The sequence below is a fragment of the Schistocerca serialis genome, chromosome 3 (assembly GCF_023864345.2).
Source record: "Schistocerca serialis cubense isolate TAMUIC-IGC-003099 chromosome 3, iqSchSeri2.2, whole genome shotgun sequence".
NCBI lineage: Eukaryota > Metazoa > Arthropoda > Insecta > Orthoptera > Acrididae > Schistocerca > Schistocerca serialis.
In genome coordinates this window covers 805,913,906-805,941,833 of record NC_064640.1, presented here as the reverse complement: position 1 = coordinate 805,941,833, position 27,928 = coordinate 805,913,906, and the positions used below count along the sequence as shown (strand labels likewise).

The 27,928-nt window shown below is 42.5% G+C and overlaps 1 protein-coding gene across 3 annotated transcripts in view; it reads right to left on the bottom strand.

The window, feature by feature from the left end:
- The window catches only part of LOC126470653 (rab11 family-interacting protein 1), a 104,961-nt gene that overhangs the window by 50,100 nt on the left and 26,933 nt on the right, over positions 1-27,928 (bottom strand). For all 3 annotated transcript variants that reach the window (XM_050098638.1, XM_050098639.1, XM_050098637.1), the window contains exons 3-5: positions 19,976-20,081; positions 19,731-19,868; positions 9,921-10,084 (exon numbers count right to left, since the gene is read on the bottom strand). In XM_050098638.1, the coding sequence (XP_049954595.1) occupies positions 9,921-10,084; positions 19,731-19,868; positions 19,976-20,081 (408 nt within the window). The remainder of the gene's footprint in view (positions 1-9,920; positions 10,085-19,730; positions 19,869-19,975; positions 20,082-27,928) is intronic.

Here is a 27,928-nt window from a genome sequence, read left to right as displayed (position 1 = left end):
CGTATTTACTCGAATCTAAGCCGCACTCGAATCTAAGCCGCACCTGAAAAATGAGACTCGAAATAAAAGAAAAAAAAAATCCCGAATCTAAGCCGCACCTGAAATTTGAGACTCAAAATTCAAGGGAAGAGAAAAGTTTTTGGCCGCACCTCCAAATCGAAACAAAGTTGGTCCATTGTAATATGAGACACAATTTAGGTCGAATGAATGACGATACAGCTACAGTAGTTTGGTTCGAGTCATAAGCTTAGCAGTTAAGCTTTACCAGGTAGCCATTGCTATGCGTCAGGCGCTCCGTCTGTATTTATACGGGTACCCTTCCTTTTTCACGTGCTTCGTCTGGTTTGAATCGATTGCTTATTTCCCTTTGATCTGATAAGTGCCGTCTTCTTTGTTATAGGTGTTTACGTCACTCTAAGCTGAAAATGCATTACTATACTGTGTCACGCATTGTTTGTCGCATTCTGATAGTGCGTGTTTACGGCCTGTCGGCGCTCGCGGGATGGCTTGCTTTTGTGCGCGCTACCGCCGCTTACAATTTTTAAAAAAAAAAGAGAGTGGAATCGTCTCATTAGCGAAACAATGGCAAGAGACTGCTATTTGTTGTTACTTACACTGCTGCTTTCTTTGATAATGATCAACAAGAACCAAATAACAGACTGCGTATGATAGAACATGTTCTGAATGAGAGTTAGGCGAAAATTTTTCACCGTTTGAAAATCTTTGCGGCCGCTTCTTTAGTACATCAAATTCTGCATAGAAATTAGAGTCATCTTAGATTTAAAAATCTAGTCTGTTGCTGTGCTTCATTTCTGACTGTATCACTATTACGCATAAGAATAATGCGAATATAAACATGACACGATACATATATTCTTCCACGTTTGCTGTTGTCTCACTCTAGTTTCGTAGTTTATTAGGCAGACAGGATTTAAATGAGATAGCAGCAAACACGCAAGAATACATGGCAAAATGTTTATATTCGTATTATTCTTATGGTGAAGAGAATACTGCATGTGATTCACATTTCATCAGGTTCCTATTAGCAACCATCTCTTCTCACTGGTAGGAAAAAATTCAGAACGTAGAGTTGGCCATATTGACAAACATCCCAAAAAATCTTGCCAGTCGGATTTTCGTAGTACATTGAAATTCTGCTACACTCTAAGATGAACAATACGGAATTTGTATTTACTTCGTTGGATAATGTATGAAAATGCAGTGGTCGAAACTCGGGGCGGAGAAAAAAAAGCTCGTCTTCTACCTTTTCTTTTAAATTTATTTACTGATGCAGAGGTTTTGGTGCCAGTATTTATCTTTGTGCCTACAAAGCATGCCTGTGTAGCGCTACATATATTTGACGGCAGAAGTTAGTTGTGGTGGGACCTACCAACATTTTTCAGAACTTCCGCTTGCTTTGCACTCGATTTTAAGCCGCAGGCGGTTTTTTGGATTACAAAAACCGGAAAAAAAGTGCGGCTTAGATACGAGTAAATGCGGTATTTGTTTGGGCTGACTCAGCCACACATTGCAAAAATTAAATTACAAATATCTGCCAAAACACCAGACTAATCTTAGGGACACCATCTATACCTGTGAATTTTCACAATAAAACTACATTGTATTTAAGAGGATAGTGTCAATATTAAAAATTATTTTCATTTCCTTGTATTTCATATACTTTATGTATACCCACATTTGCAAGAACCTTTACAACACAATTGCATAGAGCATTGTTTTGATTGATTTATTTTGTTTTAGGGTGCAAATAAACTAAGGTCATATGCACCCATTTCAGAACTGTAGGACATTAAGACAAAGAGAGGAGTTAAAAACGGCTACATGTTAATCCTAACCAATGGACAAGAAGACAGCTAAAAACAGGGAGGTAGAAAAAGGTCTATAAGATACGCCACAGAGAAACTGAGGTCCTGAACTAAAAATTAAATGTCCTTCGCCATATTGCTTCAATGGATAAAAAGTAAAACGCAGTCAACAGCCCGCACGTTGTTTGCTAAAAATAGCCAATAACTCAGACGGCAAACATAAATGGTTAAAAGAAAAAGGGCATTTCATCAGCAAATGGCAGGCCGTCAAAGGCTGAGCACAATGAGGACAAAGTGATGAGGGAGAACCACTTAACAAATTGTGATGGCTAAAAAGACAGTGTCCGATATTCAACCTAGCTAAAATGATCTCCTCATGGTGAGAGGGCTGAGAGGAGGTGGTCCAAGCCACTGGAACAGGCTTAGGACCTTGTTCGCATGAAGGGAGGACTAGTGGTAATGCCAAAGTGACACTACCTGTTGACAGAGGGCAACACACAGATCATCAGGGGGAATGTAAGAACTAGCGGGATGAGGTACAAGAACTGCAGCCTTGGCAGCAGTGTCAGTGGCCTTGTTTCCTGTCAGACTGACTTGACCAGGAACTCACATAAACATCATAGTGGCTGCATGTAGAGTGAGCAAGTGACAGCTTTCCTGAACCCGTTGCACTAAGGCATGGATGGTGTACAGCACACAGACGCTTTGAAGGGCACAGAGAGAGACGGAGCAAATGACGTAATTCAAAAGCCTGTGTCGCTGGATGTACTGCGTGGCCTAATATAGGACAAAGAACTATGCTGTAAAAACTGTGCAGTCTTCCAGAAGCCAATAACAAAAAATACTGGTGCCAATGACGAAGGCACACCCGACACCACGGTCAGTCCGAGAGCCATCAATATGCACAAGTGTACTATCACAAAGTCCCATTTGAAGGTAGTGGAACTGAAGGTGACAGAGCGAGGCTGGAGTAGTGTCGTTAGAAGGTGAATGAAGGCCAAGGTGAACATGGGCCACCATATGAAGCCAAGGTGGTGAATGGTTCACACCCACTGGGAAAGTTGCAGGTAGCATGAAGTTAAGCTACCGGAGCAAGAGCCGAAAGCAAACTCCAGGAGGTAATGTAGAAGAGGGGTGCGCCCTATACTGGTGATCGTAGGTATCACTGAAGGAGGAAGCATAAGATGGATGGCCATGCATGACAGACAAACGGCATGCATATCTACCGAGGAGAACGTCACGGCGGTAAGACAATGGTACTTTGGCAGCTTCTGCATACAGACTCTCAACTGGGCTAGAGTAAAAGGCACCAGTGGCCACACGGATTCAACAATGGTGGATAGTATTGAGACCGTGTAAGAGTGGTAGATGAGAAGATGCGAAACCCCCCAGAGTCCAGTTTCGAACAGACAAGGGACTAGTACAAACGAAGGAGGGTGGTTCAATCTGCTCCCCAGGAAGTACCACTGAGTACATGTAGGACACTGAGGGACTGTATACAGTGGGCTGCCAGGTAAGACACATGGGAGGACCAAGGAAGTTTCCTGTTGAGCATGAGCTCCAGGAATTAAGTAGTTTCAACGAACGGAAGAGCAACAGGTCCAAGATGTAAATACTGTGGAAGAAACCAACTGTGCAGCCAGAAATTCATAAAAACGGTTTTCACAGTGGAAAAATGAAAGCTATTGTCGATGCTTCATAAGTAAAGACAATCGAGACATCACTGAAGACGCCACTCAAGGAGACAAGTCCATGGAGAACTGCAATAGATGACGAAATCATCATCGAAAAGGGAGCCAGAGATGCCCAGCGGGAGACAGGCTAAGTTAATGGCGATAGCAAAGACGACAACACTTAGGACAAGCACTGAGGCACACCATTTTCCTGGAGAAAGCTGTCCGACAAAGCAGAACCCACACGTACTTTGAAAACTCTCTCTTTTAAAAATTCCTGAAGTAAATGGGGCGTGCAGCCACGGAAGCCCCACTGTAGATAGTATGGAGAACACCAGTCCTCCGGCAGGTGTCGTAGGCTTTCTCCAATTTGAAAAACATGGCCACAGTCTGAGATTTCTGCAGAAAACCATTCATGACATGGGTGGACAAAGTGACGAGATGATCAACTGCAGAACAGCACGCTGGAAATCCACCATGTGCAGTGGTTAGTAAATTTCCAGAATGAAATTTTCACTCTGCAGCGGAGTGTGTGCTGATATGAAACTTCCTGGCAGATTAAAACTGTGTGCCCGACCGAGACTCGAACTCGGGACCTTTGCCTTTCGCGGGCAAGTGCTCTACCATGTGAGCTACTGAAGCACGACTCACGCCCGGTACTCACAGCTTTACATCTGCCAGTATCTCGTCTCCTACCTTCCAAACTTTACAGAAGCTCTCCTTCTGTAAAGTTTGGAAGGTAGGAGACGAGATACTGGCAGATGTAAAGCTGTGAGTACCGGGCGTGAGTCGTGCTTCGGTAGCTCAGATGGTAGAGCACTTGCCCGCGAAAGGCAAAGGTCCCGAGTTCGAGTCTCGGTCGGGCACACGGTTAGTAAATTGCGAGACTCGAGCCACCGTACCAGCCGTGTATGAATCATATCTCCCATCACCTTGCAAACACAGCTGGTGAGAGAAATGAGGGGAGGGGGAGCCTTAACGTTCTTAGGTATGGGTATGACAGTGGCTTCATGCCAGCATCTGGGAAACATGCCCTCTGCCCAGATGCGGTTGTATGTATGAAGCAGAAAGTGCTTGCCCACAAGAGAAAGGTGCTGCAACATCTGACTGTGAACATTGTCTGGCCATGGGGTGGAGGATCAGGATGAAGTGAGAGCAAGATCTAGCTCACTCATAGTAAAAGCAGCATTGTAACACTCACGATTCTGAGAAGAGAAGGGTATAGCCCGAGCCTCCTCCGCTCGTTTCCAGTGGAGGAAGGCTGGGTGATAGTGGGAGGAGCTCAAAATCTCTCCAAATTTGCGGCCCAAGGTGTTGGAGATAGCAATAGGATCCACTATGATGTCATCTGCTACTGCCAGGCTGGAAATTGGGGAATGGATCTTCGTCCCAGAGAGTCGTCAGAGGTTGGCCCACACGACGAAATAGGGAGTGGAACTGTTAAAAGAACTAGTGAATTAAATCAAGCTGGCTCTTTTGCTATCCCGAAGAATGCGACGACACTGTGCAAGCAACTGTTTATAATGAATGCAATTTGCCATCGTAGGATAATGGCTAAAAAAGTGGACAGCACATCTCTGCGTGTGAATTGCGCCACGCCGTGCCTCAGTCCACCAGGGGACCTGGGCACAGCGTGGCACAGAGGAAGTGCAAGAAATGGAACGTTGTGTGGCGGTAAGGGTAACATTTGTAAGATATTCTACCTGGTCATCACAACTGGGGAAATATTGTACATCAAAGGTCTCCAGGGAGGAGTAAAGTCCCCCATTGCCCGTAGTAAGCTGCCATTTGGGTGTGCACGTAGGTGGGGTAGGAGTCAGCAAACGGATAGCACACACGAAATGTTCACTCGAGTATGTGTCAGAGAGAACAGACCACTTGAGATGATGGGCAAGGTGGGCAGTGAAAAAACGGTAGGTCCAAATGGGAATAGGCGTACGTGGAGTCTGAAAGGAACATGGGTGCTCCTGTGTTAAGGCAGAGGAGCGTAAACTTATTCGGAACGTCACCTACAAGGGCACCTCTTGGACAGGTTCTGGGAGAACCCCAAAGGGGATGGTGTGCATTAAAGTCACCGAGCAGCAGAAAGGGGTGAAGTACTTGCCCAATAAGCTGGAGGAAGTCTGCCCTGGTAACCAAATGATTGAGTGATGTAAACAGTGCAGAAGGAAAAGGTCAAGTGAAGAAGGGAAAGGCGAACTGCAACAGCTTGAAGGCAGGTAGTCAGGGAGATTGGTTGACTATGTACGTCATCCTGAATGAGCAGCATGACTCCCCATGAGATGGGATGCTGTCCTCAGGGTGGACATCAAAATAGACCGGAAAGAAATGCAAGAGCTCAAAGTGGATGCAATTTTGTTTCCTTGAGGCAGTGAACAAGCAGATGCTGCAATTCTAAGATAAGCCATAAATCCTCTTTGTTGGGTCGAAGACCACAAACGTTCCACTGGAGGAGAATCATGATGAGAAAAAAACGAATGGGTGTCACCTCAGCAGCTGCTGAGAGCCGGTCTTCGAAGACTCGCTGCTACAGGGCACAGAGGAAGGAAGATCCTCCTCCATGAGGTCTAAAGAAGCATCAGCATTCTCCTTCTGTCAGCCTGCAGAGTCCAGGGCAGAAAAACGATTGTTGGTCGACCGGGAGAGGATATCACATGGCGACACCGTCATAGAGGATCGTTGAGTTGGTGAAGGAGAAGACCATTTGCCTTTGTTTGACTTCTTGGAGCATTTCCGGTTGACTGAGGAAGACTTAGATGTTGGCTGGCTGGAAGAACATAGGAAATCTTCACAGGAGTATTCTTTCTATCCTTTCCGGCCTGCCAGTTGTAGCAGGTGACTTCACCCCAGGACGCAAATGTTTGGTGGTGTGTTGCACAGCTGGAGGAGGAGACATGGATACTACCATGATGCTGGGCGATTTCACAATGACAGTGCTAAATTTGAGGACACATGTCTGCATGGCCATGTCCTTCGTGGAGCGAGATGTAGCAAGGACAGTGCCTAATGGTAGAACGCAGGGTTCCCAACTAGTCAACAACTTGCGACCGGCCAGGTAAGGCACGTTTCCTTCACTCGGATCTCCTCGACAGCCTGCTTATCAAGACATACGGGACAATCGCAGGAGGTGGCGGCATGGTCACCATTGCAGATGATGTAGTGGGGAGGAGTGGACAATCGCCCTTGTGTGTATCCCTATGACAGGTGACACATTTTTAAAATTAAGGGTGTCGACAAGATCTCTTGAGTGTGGTTGTAACGACGACACTGGTAGCAAGGCACTGGGTTTGGAATATACAGTCTGACTGTGATAACTTCATAACCTGCTTTGAGCTTTGATATTTTACGGAAGAACCACTCCATCAAAAGTGAGAAAGAGAGTGCATGTGAGCACTAAGGAGGTATCTACCCTTTTCATCACCTGACAGACTGCGATGACAAACTGATCAGAGAAGTATGTTAAGACTTCTGCTTCAGACCATTGAGCAGCCTAGTGTAAATAACACCACGGCAAGGATTCAGCATTTCATGAGACTTGACACAAACAGGACAGCCATGGAGGAGTGAAGCTGCAAGCAGTTGTTGTGCTTGAGAATCAGAAGTAGTCTCCAAAAGCAAAGTGCCATTGCGTAAATGAGTGCAGGATTTCACAGGCCCAGCAATTGCATCTACACCTTTCTGAATAATAAGCGGATTTACCATAGCGAAGGACTGACCGTCTTCAGTACGTGAAACCATGAGGAACCATGGAGAAGCTGGGAGGGTCTTTGAATCGTTGGCCTCATTCAGTTTCCGTTTCGTAGATGTTGATTCTGAAGATGATTGGCCCATTGTGAGAAAGTCCCCCAATGATTGCCAGCGTCTCTGATGGTGTACTCATTCTGACTGGGGGCCCCTCCAGAATGGAGTGCACCTGATTGTTCACACCTCCCGAACATCTGAGTGGGGGGCCAATTGGAAATTTGGGAAAGTAGCAGCTCAGGAAATCACCCCTCCCTGGGCATGGACTGTACCAGGGGGTACCTGCAGACGCTACCTGTCAACCCAGGGTTAGGAATTATGCATTACCCAGTTACCTGTTATGGGTCAGAACCATGAGCTTGCTTTCAGGAGCGCACAGGGAGGAAGAAGAAAAAAGAGGGACCTCAAACATCAAAGTGGAGGAAGGATAAGAGAAGCGGTACGAAAAAAGAAAAAAAGGAACAAAAAACAGTGGAGAGACTCTTCAAACATTGGCCACTGAAAATGCAGAACACATTTCCAAAAACATCCCAGACATGTTCCCTAAGGGAGGGGGAATGGAAAAGCAAGTGTATAGACAAGCAGTAGAGAAGGGAAACTATGCTGCAAAGGCTGCGGCCCCGTGGTAGGCAAGCACAAACCCGTCAAAGAGTTCAGCTGCAGAAAACACAAATTTTTGAACTGTCATTATTTTTGTAGTATTCTGTTATACATGGAAATCCTAATTCAATGTGTTTAGTTGCCCACTCGCAATAGCAGAAAATCATTCTCTGCTGTCCCACATAAAAATAAATACCAGGGAGCTCAGTGCGTATGTCATCATGAATGTCATATGATTTTCCTTCTTCAGGTTCAATGTTTCACACTCTGCAGATGGTAAGAGACAACTAAATATACAATAATCAAATCATACACCTGCGTTTAATTACCATTACATTTTTTCCTGCCCTGCTCTTACTCTCTTCATCTTTTTTCATCACTGCAATCACCACTAGCTCTTGAAGTTATAAAATCTCTCCAGTTCATATCGTAATCCACTGTTTATCATTTGCCTAATTCCTTTACTCTTTACTCTTCCACAAAAGTGACTGATGCAACCTGAAATTTAATCTTGCTGCTTTGCGGACCACAGTCTTAAACCCATTTTTCTTCTGTAAGTCCCTTCTCTTCCTCTCTCCTCATCCGATATTATTTCCAACTTTTCCTTTTCCAGATCTATCAAGTTCAATGCACTTTTTCACTCTATTTCATCTAGTTTCAAAATTAGATAGCTTTAGTTCTAGAATGCCAAAAATCAATATCCATTCTCTTTCCTCCGGTACACAAAGTTTATGAAAATTTGATGGTACAGTCATTTAATCAGTGTAACAATAATATAAATTTGGTGTAAGATCTACAACGCAGATAACATCATGATGTTAAGGTGAATTAAATACAAACTGGAAATTTTGTTTTACGTGTTGTTTACTGAACAGAGAGCAGCACGATCTTGCTAACTGCTAATTGTTGCTTTTGTTTCCACTGATTATTCTGCCCAGTTAGAATGTTGTCGTGCCATTTCTTTAGTCAGAATTGCAATGTCAGAGCAAGAGGTACCATCATCTGTTGTGCAATGCATTATTACAAAGTTTCTCACAACAGAGAGTGTAAAACTGTACAAAAATTTTGATGAGACTTGCAGCACAGTTCAGAGCTGAGAAAGACTCATGTGTACATATGGCACAAACAGTTTTCTCATGGGCAACAAACAGTTGAGAACACAGCTTACCAACATCACCAAAGGACCAGCAAGGCTGGAAAAAATATTCACATTATTAGCCAGTTTACTGAAGATGACTGCCGAATAACAGTTGCCGAAATTGCTACTGAGGTTGGCATCAATTACGGTAGTGCTCAGGCAATTACTACTGACAACCTTGGATTTCAGAAAGTGTTTGCAAGGTGGGTGCCTCATGTTCTCATTGCAGAGCACAACTTTCACTATCTCAAGGTGTGCAAACGGCTACTGACATGCTACCAAACTAAAGGGGAACATTTTTTGCACTGGACTGTGACCTGTGATGCAATGTGGGTGCATCACTACACCCCAGAATCAAAAAACAGTGGACATATCTGCACCCATCACAGCCAGAAACCATCTCTCTGAGGGAAAGGTTCTTAGAACAGACTTTTTTTCATTTTAAACGAGTTCTTCTCATTGATTTTCTCCCAGAGCATCATACCGTGCACACTTATCATCAGAAATAAAGTGTACTTTCAATCTGGGATGTGATCATGCTTCATGGCAATCTTGACCCCACATACCTGCCTGAACTCAACAAAAAAAATTCAGAAACTGTTCTGGACCACACGAGAACATCTTCTGATAGTACAACTTACTGCCCTGCAATTTTCATTTCTCTGGCCCACTAAAGCAAGCAGTCAAGAAGAGACAGATTTAACGATGAGGGCGCTATCGAGGTGCTCATGTGCAAACGGGATCAAGAAACTGGCTATCTACTGTGAAAAATGTGTTTCCTCTTCAGGAGACTATAAATAAAAATGAGTTCTTGTGTATAACTTTTTCTCAAGATTAAATATTAATAAATTTATTACAAAATCTGGTTTATATTTGATTCACTGTAGCAGTATACCATGATAAGAGATTACAAAAAATAAATAGGCAAAACAACAAACATACCGACAGATTGTGCCATGTGAGACAACTGTCCAAGGGACTTGTGTTTTTCTTTTTTACTTAGATCGGTGAGGCTTCCAGCTTTCACTATAAATGTTACTTTCACTTCAAGTTCTCCCCTGTGTTTCTGTTTCTCCTTACCAGGCTTACTTTTTAGCTCATACCATCTGAAAAGCATGAAAAGTAATATGTTCCGTCACTGCACATAACCATGAAATTTCTTCTGTTTAACACATGCAGAAATTTTGTATACAAAATGAAATAAAGGGAAAGAAAACTTAACTTCTACTAATAGTACAGCACATGCACCATATTACACCTACAAACAAACAACACTCATTTAAAGATTTTTATATGCTTTGTTGCCATTTTTGTGCATCCTCTCTTTAACATCTTTCAGGTTACCTTCATTTGTTAAAAACAGTTACATGGCATGGATACTGTTTCATCTTATGGTATAATTAATAATTTCTTAAAATTTACTAATTCTGATGCTTAATCAAACATTGGTACATATGACTGATGTATAAACACAACACTTTCACATTTGTACCAGGGATGGACAAACATCCCCAAAAATCAAACTGCATACCTACATTTAATATACGAGGGTAAGTCAATTATTATCCACAATTTAGTTGTATTTTTGTTTATTTTGGTAGTACTGTCATTTTACATTGTTGACACATGCTTTGTTTATTTGCTGTTATATCTTCGCAATTTTCAAGCTACTAAGTTAGTTTCTTATTGCTGCCATGCTGTTAATTATGGCTGCTCTGCTATCTATTTGCACCAAAGAAGAGCAACACTCAGTGATCCGTTTTTTTGTGGTTGGAAGTCATATCAGGGGCCGAAATTCATTGAAGACTTTCGGTACAGTACAGGAACAGTGTTTTGTCACAATGTAGGGTCTACAAATGGAATGAAAAATTCTGAAATGGTCACACAAATGTTACACACAATGAAGGAGCCGGACGGCCATTTACCGTCACAAATGAAGAAACTATTGAGCATGCATGTAAAATGATTCTCTTAACCAGAAAATTAGCTACTGATGAAGTGGCACATCATCTGCAAATTAGTCACGGTTCTGCCTACGAAATCATCCACAACAGACTTAGGTTTCATAAAGTTTGTGCAAGATGGGTCCCAAAACAACTCTCACAGTTGCATAAACAAATGCTCTTGGACATCTGCAAAAAACATTTGGATCGCTATGGTAACAAAGGGGACAACTTCTTAGACAAGATCATTACTGGTGATGAAACATGGATCAATCATTAAGAGCCGGAGAGTAAACGGCAGAGTATGGAATGGACACATCCAAATTCACCATGCAAGAAAAAGTTCAAGACGCAACCATCCACAGGAAAACTAATGCTTACAGTTTTTTGTGACACACAAGGTCTAGTACTCTAACATTATGGGGAAAGAGGCACAACAATAAACAGTGTAATTTACAGTGAGATGCTTACTGCCAGGCTAAAGCCTGCAATTCGAAGCAAACGCCAAGGACTGTTGTCAAAAGGTGTTGTGTTGTTGCATGACAATGCCCATCCGCATACTGCTGCCCAAACTGCTGAAACGCTCCAGAAACTCAAATTTGAAGTACTGGATCATCCTCCATATAGTTCCGATCTTGTCCCTTCTGACTATCACTTGTTCGGTCCACTCAAACAGGCATTAAGGGGTCGCTGATTTGCCTCAGACAAAGCAGTGAATGAAGCGGTGCATTCCTGGCTCGCAGTTCAACTGAGAACCTTCTTTTAAGAGGGCATCAGGAAGCTTGTACAATGATGGACCAAGTGCATTGAAACGCAAGGAGACCATGTCGAAAAATGATGTTTTTGTGAGTTTCCTATTTGATTACAATAAAATTTTATAACTACTTTGCAGATAATAATTGACTTACCCTCATATATTAAAATTTCAACACTCAGAAGCTGTCACCCAAAACAGATTACATGAACAATGACATATACATAATAATTATGGTCACAACATGTAATAATAAAGTTCCTAATCAAAGAAGAAACAAAACAGTCCAGAACTCAAGGTTGCATTATGAAATAGTAGTACAGAGTGCCTAGACAAATAAAAATGGCCACACCAACTTGTTATCTGGAGACTCTTAACTAAAGAAACATTGTTCACCCAAGAGATGACGATTTTCATCAGTTTCCCTAAACCTGCTATTATGGTTTGTCAGAATAGGCCACAACTAATTTTCTGCATCACCCTTGTCTAAAGTGCTCGGTCTCTGTAATCGTGTCATTGAAACTTCTTGATACATTTAAACTGTTTGCCAGACTGGGACACAAACCTGGAACCTCGTTTCTTGCACACAATGTTATTAACCACTGTGCTATAGAGGTATGATGCATAACCAACAATCAAGGAACTGACACAAACCTGGAACCTCGTTTCTTGCACACAATGTTATTAACCACTGTGCTATAGAGGTATGATGCATAACCAACAACCAAGGAACTAATTGTATCAGTGCAGCTTTACTTTTCAAACTTCACAGAAACACTCCTTGCTGGACTATCACTCCCAGAAGCATGTGAGAAAATGGGCCACAGTTTGAAGATTGATTCCAAGCATAGTTCCTGGTTTGGGTCATAGTCCAGCACATAGTTGTGATCTATCACAGTTTCAAAACAGCATACACACTACTTGAAAGTGAAAAAATCATTTTGCAACTTTGTAACCAATGGAAATTGAATTTTGTTTCCTTTCCTGTTGCTTGACTAAGATATTTGCCATATGATGTAAATTTAAAATGCACATCACACTCAGCTCACAACAGAAGATCCCTTTCAGAGACACAATATGAGAGAGAGAGAGAGAGAGAGAGAGAGAGAGAGAGAGAGAGAGAGAGAGAGAGAGAGAGAGAGAGCAGGTGGAGGGGAGGGAGGAATTAGCAAAAAATGTGGTGAATTAAACTGATGATGATGATGATGGTTATGATGGTTTCAGGATGCCCATCTCTCTTGAGACAATTGCCCACTAGCATATATTAGAGATTTAACAGATTGTCTGACAATAACAATCAGTTGCTTATCAATTAATTAAAATGGATAGTAAAAAGGACGAATAGGGTGTGTGTGTGTGTGTGGGTGTGTGTGTGTGTGTGTGTGTGTGTGTGTGTGTGTGTGTGTGTGTGTGTGTGTGTGTGTGTTTGTTTCACACTTTAATAAAACTATAACACAGTAATAACAAAAAATACTGACAGAAAACAACAATTAGTTGAAAAATGTAGTTAAATTTTTCCCCAGGTACATGCATCTGGGTGGCCACTAATAAAAGGAAAGAGCAAGCCACTCTCAGAACAAGTAAAACTTGGTTAACAGTTCTATACATGCACATTAAAAGAAACTTTATAAGCATTAAACAAAATAAATGAACACACAGTGAAAATTACAAAGTTTTGGTTCCAATAATTGTGACTGGTTTGATCACTGACTGAAAACTGATGCACCAACCACTCTGAGACCCCTTAAAATACCCTATTGAGTAAACTGAGCAGGAGTCCTGTCAAGACACAAAACTTTAAAACCTTTTCCACATTCATCTCATTGTTACTTAAAACAGTGGACAAATTGTTATCAAGAAAAACTAGTGTCCTCTTGTCAAAATATAAAATGCAATTTGGTACATGAATATGCCAAAGTAGTGCAAACTGATAGGTCCTCACACCAAAGGAGGTGCCCGTGTCTGAGGATACCATTATATTGTCAAACAGATTAAAGTCGCTTTCTTCTGTCTTTGTGTCTGGAGGGATGATTGTGACAGCAAAACTGTTGCCAACATTAGTCTTAGTTTGTTGTTTTCTACCTCCAGCCACTGAGTTACATCACTGGCATGTAACTCTCCTCCTCAAAAGTGAAATAATAGTACCCAATAGGTAGTACATTATTTTCCTAGCATGTATCCCTTGCTGCCAAGTAGCCTGCTCATTTCACTAGATTCTTGTATGGCTCAATACCCAGCAGAATGCCACTTACTTCCCTTGCCATTGTAGTACATGATGGGTGTCTTGTATGACTTGTATTTACTTCAACTGTTGGATACACCTGCTGAATGGTCTGTAGGGCACATGGAACAAACACAAAAAGTATTCCATCGACTGCACATGTGCTCCTGTGCCTTTACGACGGCAAAGGGCTCTGCATTGAAGACTAAATTCATCTATTAATCTGGGAGCATACTTGCTTCAATTCTGTGTTAAAACATTTAGGTCCACCACACTGAGGTTCATAAGTTACTCCTTCACTTTAATCACAAACAGTCTCGTTGCCCTTATTCGATTTACATACACAAGTTGTGCTGCTGGTCAAACAAGAGGATCAGAAGCTGGAAACTGTACGAGCGACGGGATCTTATATGCATGTCACACAAAGAGGAACTTCCACAGGGTGGTTAAAAATGGTGACCAAACCTCAGCACAGAGGTTGGGAACAGGGTTGTTCTGAAGACTCTTGCAGCCATCTAATGCCCACATGGTGAGTGGAGTCCAAGGTCTTTATCTTTTAAAAACCATTCAAAATCCAATATCGAACAATTTTTTTTTCCCAAAACAACTGGTTTCAACAGTCTTAGCTGTCATCTTCAGTCTTAAACATATTTTTTTTTCTTTTTGTAGCAGTAAAACGTGTTCATTTTACACTGAACCTCATGCACAACATGTCAAGTGGATAAAAGTCAGCACATTATAAACATCTGTCACTGCTAAAATATTTAATAACTAACAGCACCTTGTCCAAAAGGCCATGTCCATTAACATGTTGCTCACAGATGCTTGTTACATGATACAAATACAGTAGACATCTGTTTACATATGCTGACACATATCAAGTATACTATGTTTGTATCATATAACAAGCACCTGTGAGCAATATGTAGATGCTGTTTGGTATGTGTCAGCATATGTTAACAGATGTACTATTGTGCACCGTATTTGTATCATGTAACAAGCATCTGTGAGCAATATGTATATGGACATGGCCTTTTGGAAAAGGTGCTGTGTGTTTTTAAATATTTTAGCGATGACAAACATTTATAACGTGCTGATACCAGAGAAGGAAAGTGCTACTCACCATATAGCGGAGATGCTGAGTCACGATAGGCACAATAAAAAGATTCACACAATTAAAGCTTTCGGCCATTAAGGCCTTTGTCAGCAGTAAACACACACACACACACACACACACACACACACACACACACACACACACACACACACACAAACGCAGCTTGCACACACATCAGCAGTCTCAGAGACCTGAGACCACACTGCAAACAGCAGCACCAGTGCATGATGGGAGTGGCGACTGGGTGGGGGTAAGGAGGAGGGTGGGGCGGGGAGGGGGAGGGATAGTATGGTGGGAATGGCGGACAGTCAACTGTTGCAGTTTAGACTGAGGACAGGAGAGAAGGTGTGGAGGGGGAGGGGGTAAGTAGTGGAAAGGAGATAAATAAAAGAAATTAAAAGACTGGGTGTGCCGGTGAAATGACGGCTGTGTAGTGCTGGGATGGAAACAGGGAGGGGGCTGGATGGGTGAGGACAGTGACTAACGAAGGTTGAGGCCAGGAGGGTTATGGGAACAAAGGATGTATTGCAGGGAAAGTTCCCACCTGCGCAGTTCAGAAAAGCTGGTTTTGGTGGGAAGGATCCATATGGCACAGGTTGTGAAGCAGTCATTAAGATGAGGGATATCATGTTTGGCAGCGTGTTCAGCAACAGGCTGGTCCACTTGTTTCTTGGCCACAGTTTGTCAGTGGCCGTTCATGCGGACAGACAGCTTGTTGGTTGTCATGCCTACATAGAATGCAGCACAGAGGTTGCAGCTTAGCTAGTAAATCACATGACTGGTTTCACAGGTAGCCCTGCCTTTGATGGGATAGGTGATGTTAGTGAGCGGACTGGAGTAGGTGGCAATAGGAGGATGTATGGGACAGGTCTTGCATCCAATCATGTGATTTACAAGCTAAGCTGCAACCTCTGTGCTGCATTCTATGTAGGCATGACAACCAACAAGCTGTCTGTCCGTACGAACAGCCACCGACAAACTGTGGCCAAGAAACAAGTGGACCACCCTGTTGCTGAACATGTTGCCAAATATGATATCTCTCATCTTAAGGACCGCTTCACAGGCTGTGCCATATGGATTCTTCCCACCAACACCAGCTTTTCTGAACTGTGCAGGTGGGAACTTTCCCTGCAATACATCCTACGTTCCCGTAACCCTCCTGGCCTCAACCTTTGTTAGTCACTGTCCTCACCCATCCAACCCCCTCCCTGTTCCCATTCCAGGACTACACAGTTGTCACTGCACCGCCACACCCAGTCTTTTAATTTCTTTTATTTCTCTCCTTTCCGCTACTTACCCCCTCCCCTTCCGCATCTTCTCTCCTGCCCTCCGTCTAAACTGCAACACAGTTGACTGTCCGCCACTCCCACCATACTATCCCTCCCCCCCCCCCCCCCCCCAGACCTGAAAATGACAACTAAGACTGTTGAAACTGATTGTCTTGAATAAAAAATCTTTTGTGTTATCTTGGCTTTTTAATGGTCTTTAACAATTGAAGGGCTCAATGGAAAAGGAGCACATGCCACCAGAGTACGTTGTGTCAGGAAATGGGAATTAAGGAAATATGATTTTGAATAGTAATGTGAACTCCTGCTGTGATACCAACAGTTGTTACAGTAACTAGATGGTGTTTTGCTAATACTATTAAATATTAAGCCACTTTATTACAATTTAAAGTACAGAAAATGAAATCCTGGATATGTAGACACGTTACATAGCATGTCATTAATAGTCAAATTCCTCATCAATGTTTTCCAGTTCCATTGTATCGTCACTACCATCACCATCACTTATCAATGACTGATAAAAACTTGAATATATTGGAGGTAGAAATTGCAGTAAGCTTTGAAGGTCCTTGTATTTTGTTGCCTTAATTTGGCATCCATTTGGATACTTAGGAACTAACTGGCAGTCTGCAAGCTTCATAAATCGTCCATGACACTTCTATACACTAAGTCGCACAGGTTTTGTCAGTTTGAGTGTGTGAATATTTGATATATACAGAACGTTCACCACTCACTAATCTAAACACCATTGCGTTTGTGATGTCTGCAGGCTTTTTGTCAACAGTAACGTTATGTTTGATGATAACTGTTCATTATAGACGACACAGACACAAAGTCTGTCTTTCTTCATTTCAACCACAATGAATGGGTTCTTTTACTTGCTCTTCAACCCATTTTGCCGGACTGTACACAGCCTGTGTCTTTCTTTTCAGCTTCTCAGTAACTATAAAATCCCAGACACATGGCAGGAACATGTGACCAGGGAGGAGAAACTTGTGCTCGACATCAAAACATTTTTTATCAAGGAGGTACAACTGCAGACATAGCATAATATAGTTTTTATTTTGTCCAACACATAAATCAGAATAAATGATGAGCGTTCAATGATGTTCTTCCTTCACCATGTCTAAAGCCTTTAAAACGCAGTTACCTACTTCTTCATTGGCCCCTCTAGATGCAACATTCTCGGACCAGACACACATCACTGCCTTACCAGACACATATCACGGTCTTCTTATCACTACAATGGTGAATACAGAAATTATATGTCCAAAGTTGTCCGTTATAGAAAACTGTTTCCATCAAAATATATGGTGTTGGCAATGCTTGTTGTCCATGCACAAAACAAGTGCATCACTACCATCCTGTTTTGATTCATTTGAATCACTTTTCAGGGCACTATATGCAGCTTCAGCTTTCTCAAGGTGTAGTTTGATGTCTGTGGATTCAGTGTTATTACGTGCCTTAGCAGAATCACAAATATGACATATATCACTCAACAGCAATTTAAAACCAGTATTATATTCCTCGTTGAAAATGGTTTCATACACATGTTGTTGCACTGGGACTTCATCTGTATTTTTAAGACCTTCACAGTCCAAAGGATACATTCCAGCAATCGACTGAACAGAGGTTATGTAGGACTTGTTCAGATTCTGTAACAGAGGTTATGTAGGACTTGTTCAGATTCTGTGTTCGACTATAATGTGATGTGTACCTTGGAAACATTTCAATGTGATTTCTAAATTTATTTTTTTCTCTTGTTATCAATGCCATGAGGTCTGTTAGAATGCCTGCCTCTTCTATCCTTTCTAGGTGTATGTACAGATACATGTGTTGTAGATTCATGACTCTCAGTGTCACATTCTTCATTGCTATGGACAGTCCTCAAACGTGTAGCAGAAATGGCATGAAAAGCTAAAAATGCAGTCCTACACACTTCAACCTCAGTAAATGAAGTGTCACAAATAAAATACCTGAAAGAAACATTCCTCTGGCTAACTGTTGGAACCTTCCTCTTCTTTGGATACACTTTTTTGCACTTATTAGGTCACACTAATCCAAATAAATAAGTATTTTGCTTGTTATAATGTCCCAACTGATAAAACTCAATAAATATTGCCTCCTTCTGTTCTTCATTCAATGTTGAGTATTTGCAGAAACTAGTTTTCAGCATGGATCACTGGCACTACAAAACACTTTCTCGGGCACAATCTTATTTTTTCAGGATATATTGTTTTCCATTGTTTCTTAACCTCTTCATTTCATTATCTTTCCACTCATTTTCTTTACAATTTTTTTTTTTTTTACATTACTATTGCATTTTCTTCATGATTAACATTAATAGCAACACCTACTGCCACCCTCTTGGAAACACATGAACAACATCTGAGAAAAACTTTCTCATTGGCTTTCCGAAACAAGTCAGCCAATGAGACGAATTGACTCATGAGACACAGATACAATTGGCATGGGCCTGTTTTTCACTGGGAATGTGTCAGTCCCGAATAACAGCAAATATAATACTCTCTCTTTAAAGGAATGGGCACATGCCACTGTGCTAGAAGTTCCCACCTCCGATGCTAGATGGCATTGGCTGTCTTCCTGTACCAAAATCACAAAATCACTGCGCAGGTGGTATGTGCCCCTTTTCCACTGGGCCCCTCAATTCAAACAAATAATCCTTTAAGACTCTCATAAGGACAAAGTTCAACTAAGGCCTTTATATAGGATGGACGTGCTGATGCCAAATTTTTCACTGATAAGTTTTTTTTATATCAGTTTTTACAGTTGAAGGGCTTGTTACTGTTCTCCAGATATTTAATTATGTATGCTTTAATGGTTCCTTAAACCTTGAACCTAAGAGACAGTAAATCATAAGGAACCCCCATAATAAGCATCATTCTCTGAGGAATATCATACTTATAAAGATGTGCTGAAAAGTAATGTCTCCAATTTTTTAATGTGAAAACTACTCAATCTTTTTAGACAAATGAGGTTTGAGGTATATTTGGCACCAACAACATGAAGGTTGTCCATTTCATGACAGCTGCAGCACTTTTCATATACAGATGACCAATAATTTAAGGTGCATTTGTTGCACATAGAGTACAGCTTCTTCCTGTGTAACACCACGTGTCTGCCACATGCATTCTACAACCACTAATTGCACTGCAGTATGAGAATTGCTTCTCTCTCCATCTCATTACTACGGCATCATTTAGAAACTTCAGCAATAATGCACTCCCTTTTATGAATGGTGAGTTAACTTATCACTGTATTCACACAAAACTAAGCAAAGCATACGTAACTTAAAGCTACAATGTAAAGTTCCATCAAATCAAAAAGCAGTTGAACATGAAGGAACTGCCATAATCATCAATTTATTTACACAATGAGAGACTGGATAAATTATATGCAGAAAAACTTACTTGCATCTTGGCCTTTCATACACATCAAAGTCTGCCAGAGGAATGTTAATTACTCCTAGGAATTCATCTACACCCATAAAATTGCGGTGTAATGCTGTCAAGACAATTTCAGCTGTATTTCCTTGTTTAGGTATTGGCCTGAAATATAGATGTGTTGAAATATTAATGCTTACATATGAGTACAAACACTTATAATTTAATTACAATTTCAACAATTGTGGATTGCAGAAAAAGTGATGCCTTACAGTTCACATTCTTCATGCCATTCGACATCTTTGTCTGCCTTCTCCTTGACTGACGTCTGATACTTCTCCTTACCAAGTGCAATAGTAACAAAGGCATCATTGGTTCCTACAACCAAGTAAAAATATATACATATTTTATGCCAAAACATATTCATCTTTAAATGAAGTCACATACTACCAAATGAGTATGCATTACTTAAAAATAAAGGCCACATTTATCTACAACTTCATTAGGAGACTGCAGTGAACATCTACATAACAATCATTACTGAGGAGATCTTCTACATTCATTCTTCTAAAAACAGATTAACTATGAACTTTGTTATTACTGCCATATCTTTTTCCACTTTTAAATCATTTTATTGTAACAGACAGTACACGACCCACAACACAAATACCATGTATACAATAAATACGTGCTTGTGGAATATCAGAGCAGGTATGTGATTGCATTGAAGAGTACACAGTTAGCAGATAGTTTTCAGTAAAGACAAGTGGCTACTCAAATTCCTGGAATAATATGGTGCCAAGATGCTCCTGATAAATTAACTGTGATTGGAGGGGGTGGGGTGAGGGGGGTGGGGGGGCGGGGGGGAGGGCGGTGGAGTGGCCGCATACCACAATAATGACTTTTCTTTATCTCAGCTGAGCTACATACCAGCCATAAGCAGTAGTTAAACTAAAGTTTTTGAACATCAATAATTTATATGCAACAGTATTCATATTGTCGCAGAAGAAGCTGAGTAGCTCAGTCGCCGTAGTGTAGTGGATATGATACTAGACTGTTGCATGGAGGGTTGTGAGTTCAAAACTCACCTGAACTGTAAGATTTTAATTTATATATTCGGTTCGAGTACATTCTGGAAGTATCCACAAATGGCAAGAATAATTGTACTGGAATGTTCTGTAGCTGTATATATACCGTATGTGTTCTGGCTGGAGGCAGTTCGCTCCGTGCTCTTACACGTGCAAGTGCTAAATAAACCTTCGTTAAGTCAAGTTAGTGTTCGTCATTCATCTACTTACACATTCCTCTATGTGACATTATTCTGGTGGAGATGCTGGGTATTGGAACTTGTGATACCGCACATTATCGACGACACAGTGGCTCCCATCAGGCCACAACAGAGTCGCCATTTACGTGGCGAGAAATCCGAGTTCAAGCCATATTCAACAGATCGCAATCTATTGGAGACAGAAGAAGAAGAGAACATTACGATGGCAGCAACTGTGTGCCACCACATGAGACATCCTTCCGGGTTCTCTGGTGATGATGGCCAAGATCCAAACAAGTGGCTGAAGGTATATGAGCGTATAGGCAAATTTAACAAATGGGATGACACTGTGTGTTTGGCTAATGTATTTTTCTACTTGGAGGGCACTGCAAAGCAATGGTATGAGAACAACGAGGAGAAGTTCACAAGCTGGGAAGTATTTCAGGTGAAACTGTGCAAGTATTTCGGCAACACACAACGACAGAAGTGCAAGGCTGAAGATAAATTAAAGTGCAGGGCACAGCGCCCGGGAGAAATGACAGTACCCTACATTCAAGACGTCTTGGAGCTGTGTAAAGTAGTGGATTGTAGAATGAAGGAGAAAGATAAGGCTGCACATTCACGAAGGGTGCTGCTGAGGACATGTATCAAGCCCTACTCCTGAAGGAGGTTTCGACAGCAGACGGACTTCATGAAATGGTGCCAGTATATCAAGACAATGCATCAAAAAAGAATTACACGCAAGAAGTTTGAACGGCTTCCAAACATCATATCAATGTCTGTGAAGGAAGAAGAAATTGATTTCACACGTCAGATAGTGTGGGAGGAAGTTCAGAAAGCACTTGGATTGCACGGCGAGCAAAAAACCGAGACTCTTCAAGAAATCATAAGGAAGGAAGTGGGACAGACATTGAACCCAATCTCCCTTCTTTCATTTCCCATTAAAACGGTGAAAAAGTTGAGACCCAGGCGAAATTACATTTCTACAATGCCGCATGAGGAACCTGTTCGGGCACCAAGGAAGACTGACGTCTGGAGGACCCAAAGTGTGTTTCCACTGTGGACAACGTGGACATGTGGTGCACTATTGTCGAGAAAGGCAGTGGGTATTTGATTACGCCTGTGCCAGAAGACTGATTTTAGCCGACACCAACTCCGGAATGACGAAGATGAACAAGAAGATGTGCGTGCAGGACGACGTAGGTCACCATTGCCACAAGCTAACCACTGGAGAGGCCGCTCCCCAACAGACCGATCAAGGTCTCCAATGCCGTTTAGAAGCTCCAGCCAATCACCTAGCTGCCGCAACCTGAAAACTAAAGGGTGTGGCCTTTCTTGGAGGTGAGGCCGCAGAAGAGAAAAATCCTCTGCCGTTGATCACTACAAAAATGATAGGAAACTTCATCAATATTCTGATGGATGGCCGACCAGCCCAAGCTCTTGTGGACTCTGGAGCATCATATTCAGTCATGTCGGAGAAGTACCGATGCCAGTTACAGAAAACATTATTCATCGACAACAAATCATCTCTGCTGAAGGTGGCTAATGGGAAATGTGTAAAACCTACAGGAAGATGTGGCCATACACAGGCCATACACAGCCCTTAAAATTCATTATCTTACAAGAGTGTAGTCACGACATCATTCTCGGATGGGACTTTTTGAAAGCTTCTCAGGCAATTATAGGTTGTGGTTGTTCGAAGATTATGCTAGACGAGATGAGGTACTGTGGACAGGAAGATGCACATCTGAGTGTGTGGAGACTATATGTGCTGGATAAAGTGGTCATTCCTGCAGTCAACACTAGAAAGGTAGCTGTCATGTGTCATGTCATGCATCAACCCATGGATCTTGTAGTGGAATGTAAGAGAAGCATACCACTGAAGAATAACTTGGTCATCCTAGCCTCTGTCATCTCGTTTACGAACGGATTCAGTGTATTGTGGATAGTTAACTGTCGCTGAGAACCAAAGATCCTTCCAGGGTGCATGTGGGTAGCAAACGCTGAGCTGTTAACTGCAGAACAGTTGAGCGTCATACAAACTTCTCATGCCAAGTCTGCGGGTGAAAGTAGCGCTACCACTACGAGACAAGATTGCCATTCTCCAAGAGTTCTCTGAATGCTTCAATCCACAGGTGAAGAGAAAATTCGGCAAATCGACAGTGAACCGCCGGATTAGCACTGGAGACCATCAACCAATAAGCCAGAGAACATACCATGTGTCAGCAATGTAACATCAAATAATTCGTGATGAGTTAGAGAAAATAATGAAGAATGACATCATTCAGCCTTCGCAGAGCCCATGGTCATCACCAGTGGTTCCCTTCAGGAACAAGGATGGCAGATGGCGTTTTTATGTTGATTACAGGAAGCTTAATAAGATAACTAAAAAGGAGTGTGCTCCCTGTCGCCATTGGATAAACAGCTGCCACCAGCAAGTCGTATACTCTTAGCTCACTTATTTGTTACATAGTTTAATTCTTAATTTCTTTGCGTGTCTTTGGGTACTTGCATTGTTTAATCCACAAATTTCATGTGTATTATACTATTTGAGAGTTGTAGCATGGTGTTTTAGTACCTGAATAGTGTAAATTCGCGTAGTCTCGTTCTGCCGCCGAGCAGCGTGTCAGCAGTGCGCAAGTAGCAGCATTACTGCATTTACTAGGCAATCTTGTATTTTAATAACCATTTAAATTTTGTGTCGAATTGTTTGTGCTCTCCATAGATTAGTTCAGACGTTCTTTGCACAACAGTATTTCGCATGGATAGGGACTGCAACTGCTGTGTTCGGATGCGGGCTGAGTTGGCACCCCTTCGCTTCCAGCTTCAGGAAGTGTTGGCTTCGGTCACACAGCTTGAGGCTGTTGCCAATGGGCATCACTGTGGGGGTCCGGACGGGGGTTTGTTGGGGATGGCCAACTCATCCCACGCATCCCCCGATCGGACTACGGCTGTGGTTGCCCAGGATACTGCCCACATTGAGGCTGACCCCTCACCCATGGTAGAGTGGGAGGTCGTCTCGAGGTGTGGCAGGGGGCGAAAGACATTTTGGAGGGCAGGACGGAAGGCCTCTCCAGTTTGTCTGATGAACTGGTTTCAGGCTCTGTCTTGGGCTGATACTGATCTTCGGCCAGACATGGCTGCTTGTCCTGTTGCAGAGGTTGCTCCTCAGTCTGCAAGATCCGGGTGGTCGCAGAGGGTGGACTTACTGGTAGTTGGGAGCTCCAACGTCAGGCACATGATGGGGCCCCTTAGGGATATGGCTGCAAGGGAGGGGAAAAAAACCAATGTGCACTCTGTGTGCATACCGGGAGGAGTCATTCCAGATGTGGAAAGGGTCCTTCCGGATGCCATGAAGGGTACAGGGTGCACCCAACTGCACGTGGTCGCTCATGTCAGCACCAATGATGTGTGTTGCTATGGATCAGAGGAAATCCTCTCTGGCTTCAGGCGGCTGTCTAATTTGGTGAAGACTGCCAGTCTCGCTAGCGAGATGAAAGCAGAGCTCACCATCCGCAGCATTGTCGACAGGACTGACTGTGGACCTTTGGTACAGAGCCGAGTGGAGGGTCTGAATCAGAGGCGGAAACGGTTCTGCGACCATGTGGGCTGCAGATCCTCGACTTGCGCCACAGGGTGGTGGGGTTTCGGGCTCCACTGGATAGGTCAGGAGTCCACTACACCCAGCAGGCGGCTACACGGATAACAGGGGTTGTGTGGCGTGGACTGGATGGTTTTTTTAGGTTAGATGGCCTCGGGCAAATACAGAAAGGGCAACAGCCTCAAAGGGTGCGGGGGCAGAGTCAGGACATGCAGGGACCAAGCAGCAATCGGTATTGTAATTGTAAATTGTCGAAGCTGAGTTGGTAAAGTACCAGAACTTCAAGTGCTGATAGAAAGCACCAAAGCTGAAATCGTTATAGGTACGGAAAGCTGGCTGAAGCCAGAGATAAATTCTGCCAAAATGTTTACAAAGGCACAGACGGCGTTTAGAAAGGATAGATTGCATGTAACCAGTGGTGGCGTGTTTGTCGCTGTTAGTAGTAGTTTATCCTGTAGTGAAATAGAAGTGGATAGTTCCTGTGAATTATTATGGGTGGAGGTTATACTCAACAACCTAGCTAGGTTAATAATTGGCTCCTTTTACTGACCTCACGACTCAGCAACATTAGTGGCAGAACAACTGAGAGAAAATCTGGAATACATTTCACATAAATTTCCTCAGCATGTTATAGTCTTAGGTGGAGTTTTCAATTTACCAGATATAGAATGGGACATTCAGATGTTTAGGACGGGTGGTAGGGACAGAGCATCGAGTGACATTATACTGAGTGCACTATCCGAAAATTACCTCGAGCAATTAAAGAGAGAACCGACTCGTGGAGATAACATCTTGGACCTACTGATAACAAACAGACCCGAACTTTTCGACTCTGTAAGTGCAGAACAGGGAATCAGTGATCATAAGGCCGTTGCAGTATCCCTGAATATGTAAGTAAATAGGAATATAAAAAAAAGGAGGAAGGTTTATCTGTTTAGCTAGAGTAATAGGAGGCAGATTTCAGACTACTGAACAGATCAAAACGAAAATTTCTGTTCCGACACTGACAATGTTGAGTGTTTATGGAAAAAGTTGGCAATCCTAAAATGCGTTTTAGACAGGTACGTGATGAGTAAAACTGTGAGGGATGGGAAAAACCCACCGTGGTTCAACAACAAAGTTAGGAAACTATTGCAAAAGCAAAGAGAGCTTCACTGCAAGTTTAAATGCAGCCAAAACCTCTCAGACAAACAGAAGCTAAATGATGTCAAAGTTAGCAGTAAGGAGGGCTATGCGTGAAGCGTTCAGTGAATTCGAAAGTAAAATTCTATGTACCGACTTGACAGAAAATCCTAGGAAGTTCTGGTCTTACGTTAAATCAGTAAGTGGATCAAGACAGCATATCCAGACACTCTGGGATGACGATGGCACTGAAACAGAGGATGACACGCGTACAGCTGAAATACTAAACACCTTTTTCCAAAGCTGTTTCACAGAGGAAGACCACACTGCAGTTCCTTCTCTAAATCCTCGCACAAACGAGAAAATGGCTGACATCGAAATAAGTGTCCAAGGAATAGAAAAGCAACTGAAATCACTCAACAGAGGAAAGTCCACTGGACCTGACGGGATACCAATTCGATTCTACACAGAGTACGCAAAAGAACTTGCCCCCCTTCTAACAGCCGTGTACCGCAAGTCTCTAGAGGAACGGAAGGTTCCAAATGATTGGAAAAGAGCACAGGTAGTCCCAGTTTTCAAGAAGGGTCGTCGAGCAGATGCGCAAAACTATAGGCCTATATCTCTGACATCGATCTGTTGTAGAATTTTAGAACATGTTTTTTGCTCGAGTATCATGTCATTTCTGGAAACCCAGAATCTACTCTGTAGGAATCAACATGGATTTGGGAAACAGCGGTCGTGTGAGACCCAATTCGCTTTATTTGTTCATGAGACCCAGAAAATATTAGGTACAGGCTCCCAGGTAGATGCCATTTTCCTTGACTTCCAGAAGGTGTTCGATACAGTTCCACACTGTCACCTGATAAACAAAGTAAGAGCCTACGGAATATCAGACCTGCTGTGTGGCTGGATTGAAGAGTTTTTAGCAAACAGAACACAGCATGTTGTTCTCAATGGAGAGACGTCTCCAGATGTTAAAGTAACCTCTGGCGTGCCACAGGGGAGTGTTATGGGACCATTTCTTTTCACAATATATATAAATGACCTAGTAGATGGTGTCGGAAGTTCCATGCGGCTTTTCGCTGATGATGTTGTCGTATACAGAGAAGTTGCAGCATTAGAAAATTACAGCGAAAAGCAGGAAGATATGCAGCGGATAGGCACTTGGTGCAGGGAGTGGCAGCTGACCCTTAACATAAACAAATGCAACATATTGCGAATACATAGAAAGAAGGATCCTTTATTGTATGATTATATGATAGCGGAACAAACACTGGTAGTAGTTACTTCTGTAAAATATCTGGGAGTATGCGTACGGAATGATTTGAAGTGGAATGATCATATAAAATTAATTGTTGGTAAGGCGGGTGCCAGGTTGAGAATCATTGGGATAGTCCTTAGAAAATGTAGTCCATCAACAAAGGAGGTGGCTTACAAAACACTCGTTCGACCTATACTTGAGTATTGCTCATCAGTGTGGGATCCGTACCAGGTCGGGTTGACAGAGGAGATAGAGAAGATCCAAAGAAGAGTGGCGTGTTTCGTCACAGGGTTATTTGGTAAGCATGATAGTGTTACGGAGATGTTTAGCAAACTCAAGTGGCAGCCTCTGCAAGAGAGGCACTCTGCATCGCAGTGTAGCTTGCTGTACAGGTTTCAAGAGGGTGCGTTTCTGGATGAGGTATCAAATATATTGCTTCCCCCTACTTATACCTCCCGAGGAGATCACGAATGTAAAATTAGAGAGATTCGAGTGCGCTCGGAGGCTTTCCGGCAGTCCGCAAACCATACACGACTGGAACAGGAAAGGGAGGTAATGACAGTGGCATGTAAAGTGCCCTCTGCCACACACCGTTGGGTGGCTTGCGGAGTATAAATGTAGATGTAGACGTTTACCATCTTCCACAAATTGATGATACACTAGATTGTCTGAAGGGGGCTTAGTTTTTCTCAGTCCTGGACATGTACTCAGGATACTGGCAAATCGAAGTAGATGAGGCTGATCGTGAGAAAACTGCAATCATCATCCCTGTAGGCCTGTATGAGTTTAAGGTAATGCCGTTTGGTTTGTGTAATGCACCAGCAACTTCTGAACAAATGATGGATCATCTTCTAAGGCACCTGAAGTGGACAATGTGTCTTTGCTATTTAGATGACATTATAGTGTTCTCAGAGACATTTGATATACACATAAAAAGACTGAGGGCTGTTCATAAGTGTCTCCAACAAGCCAGA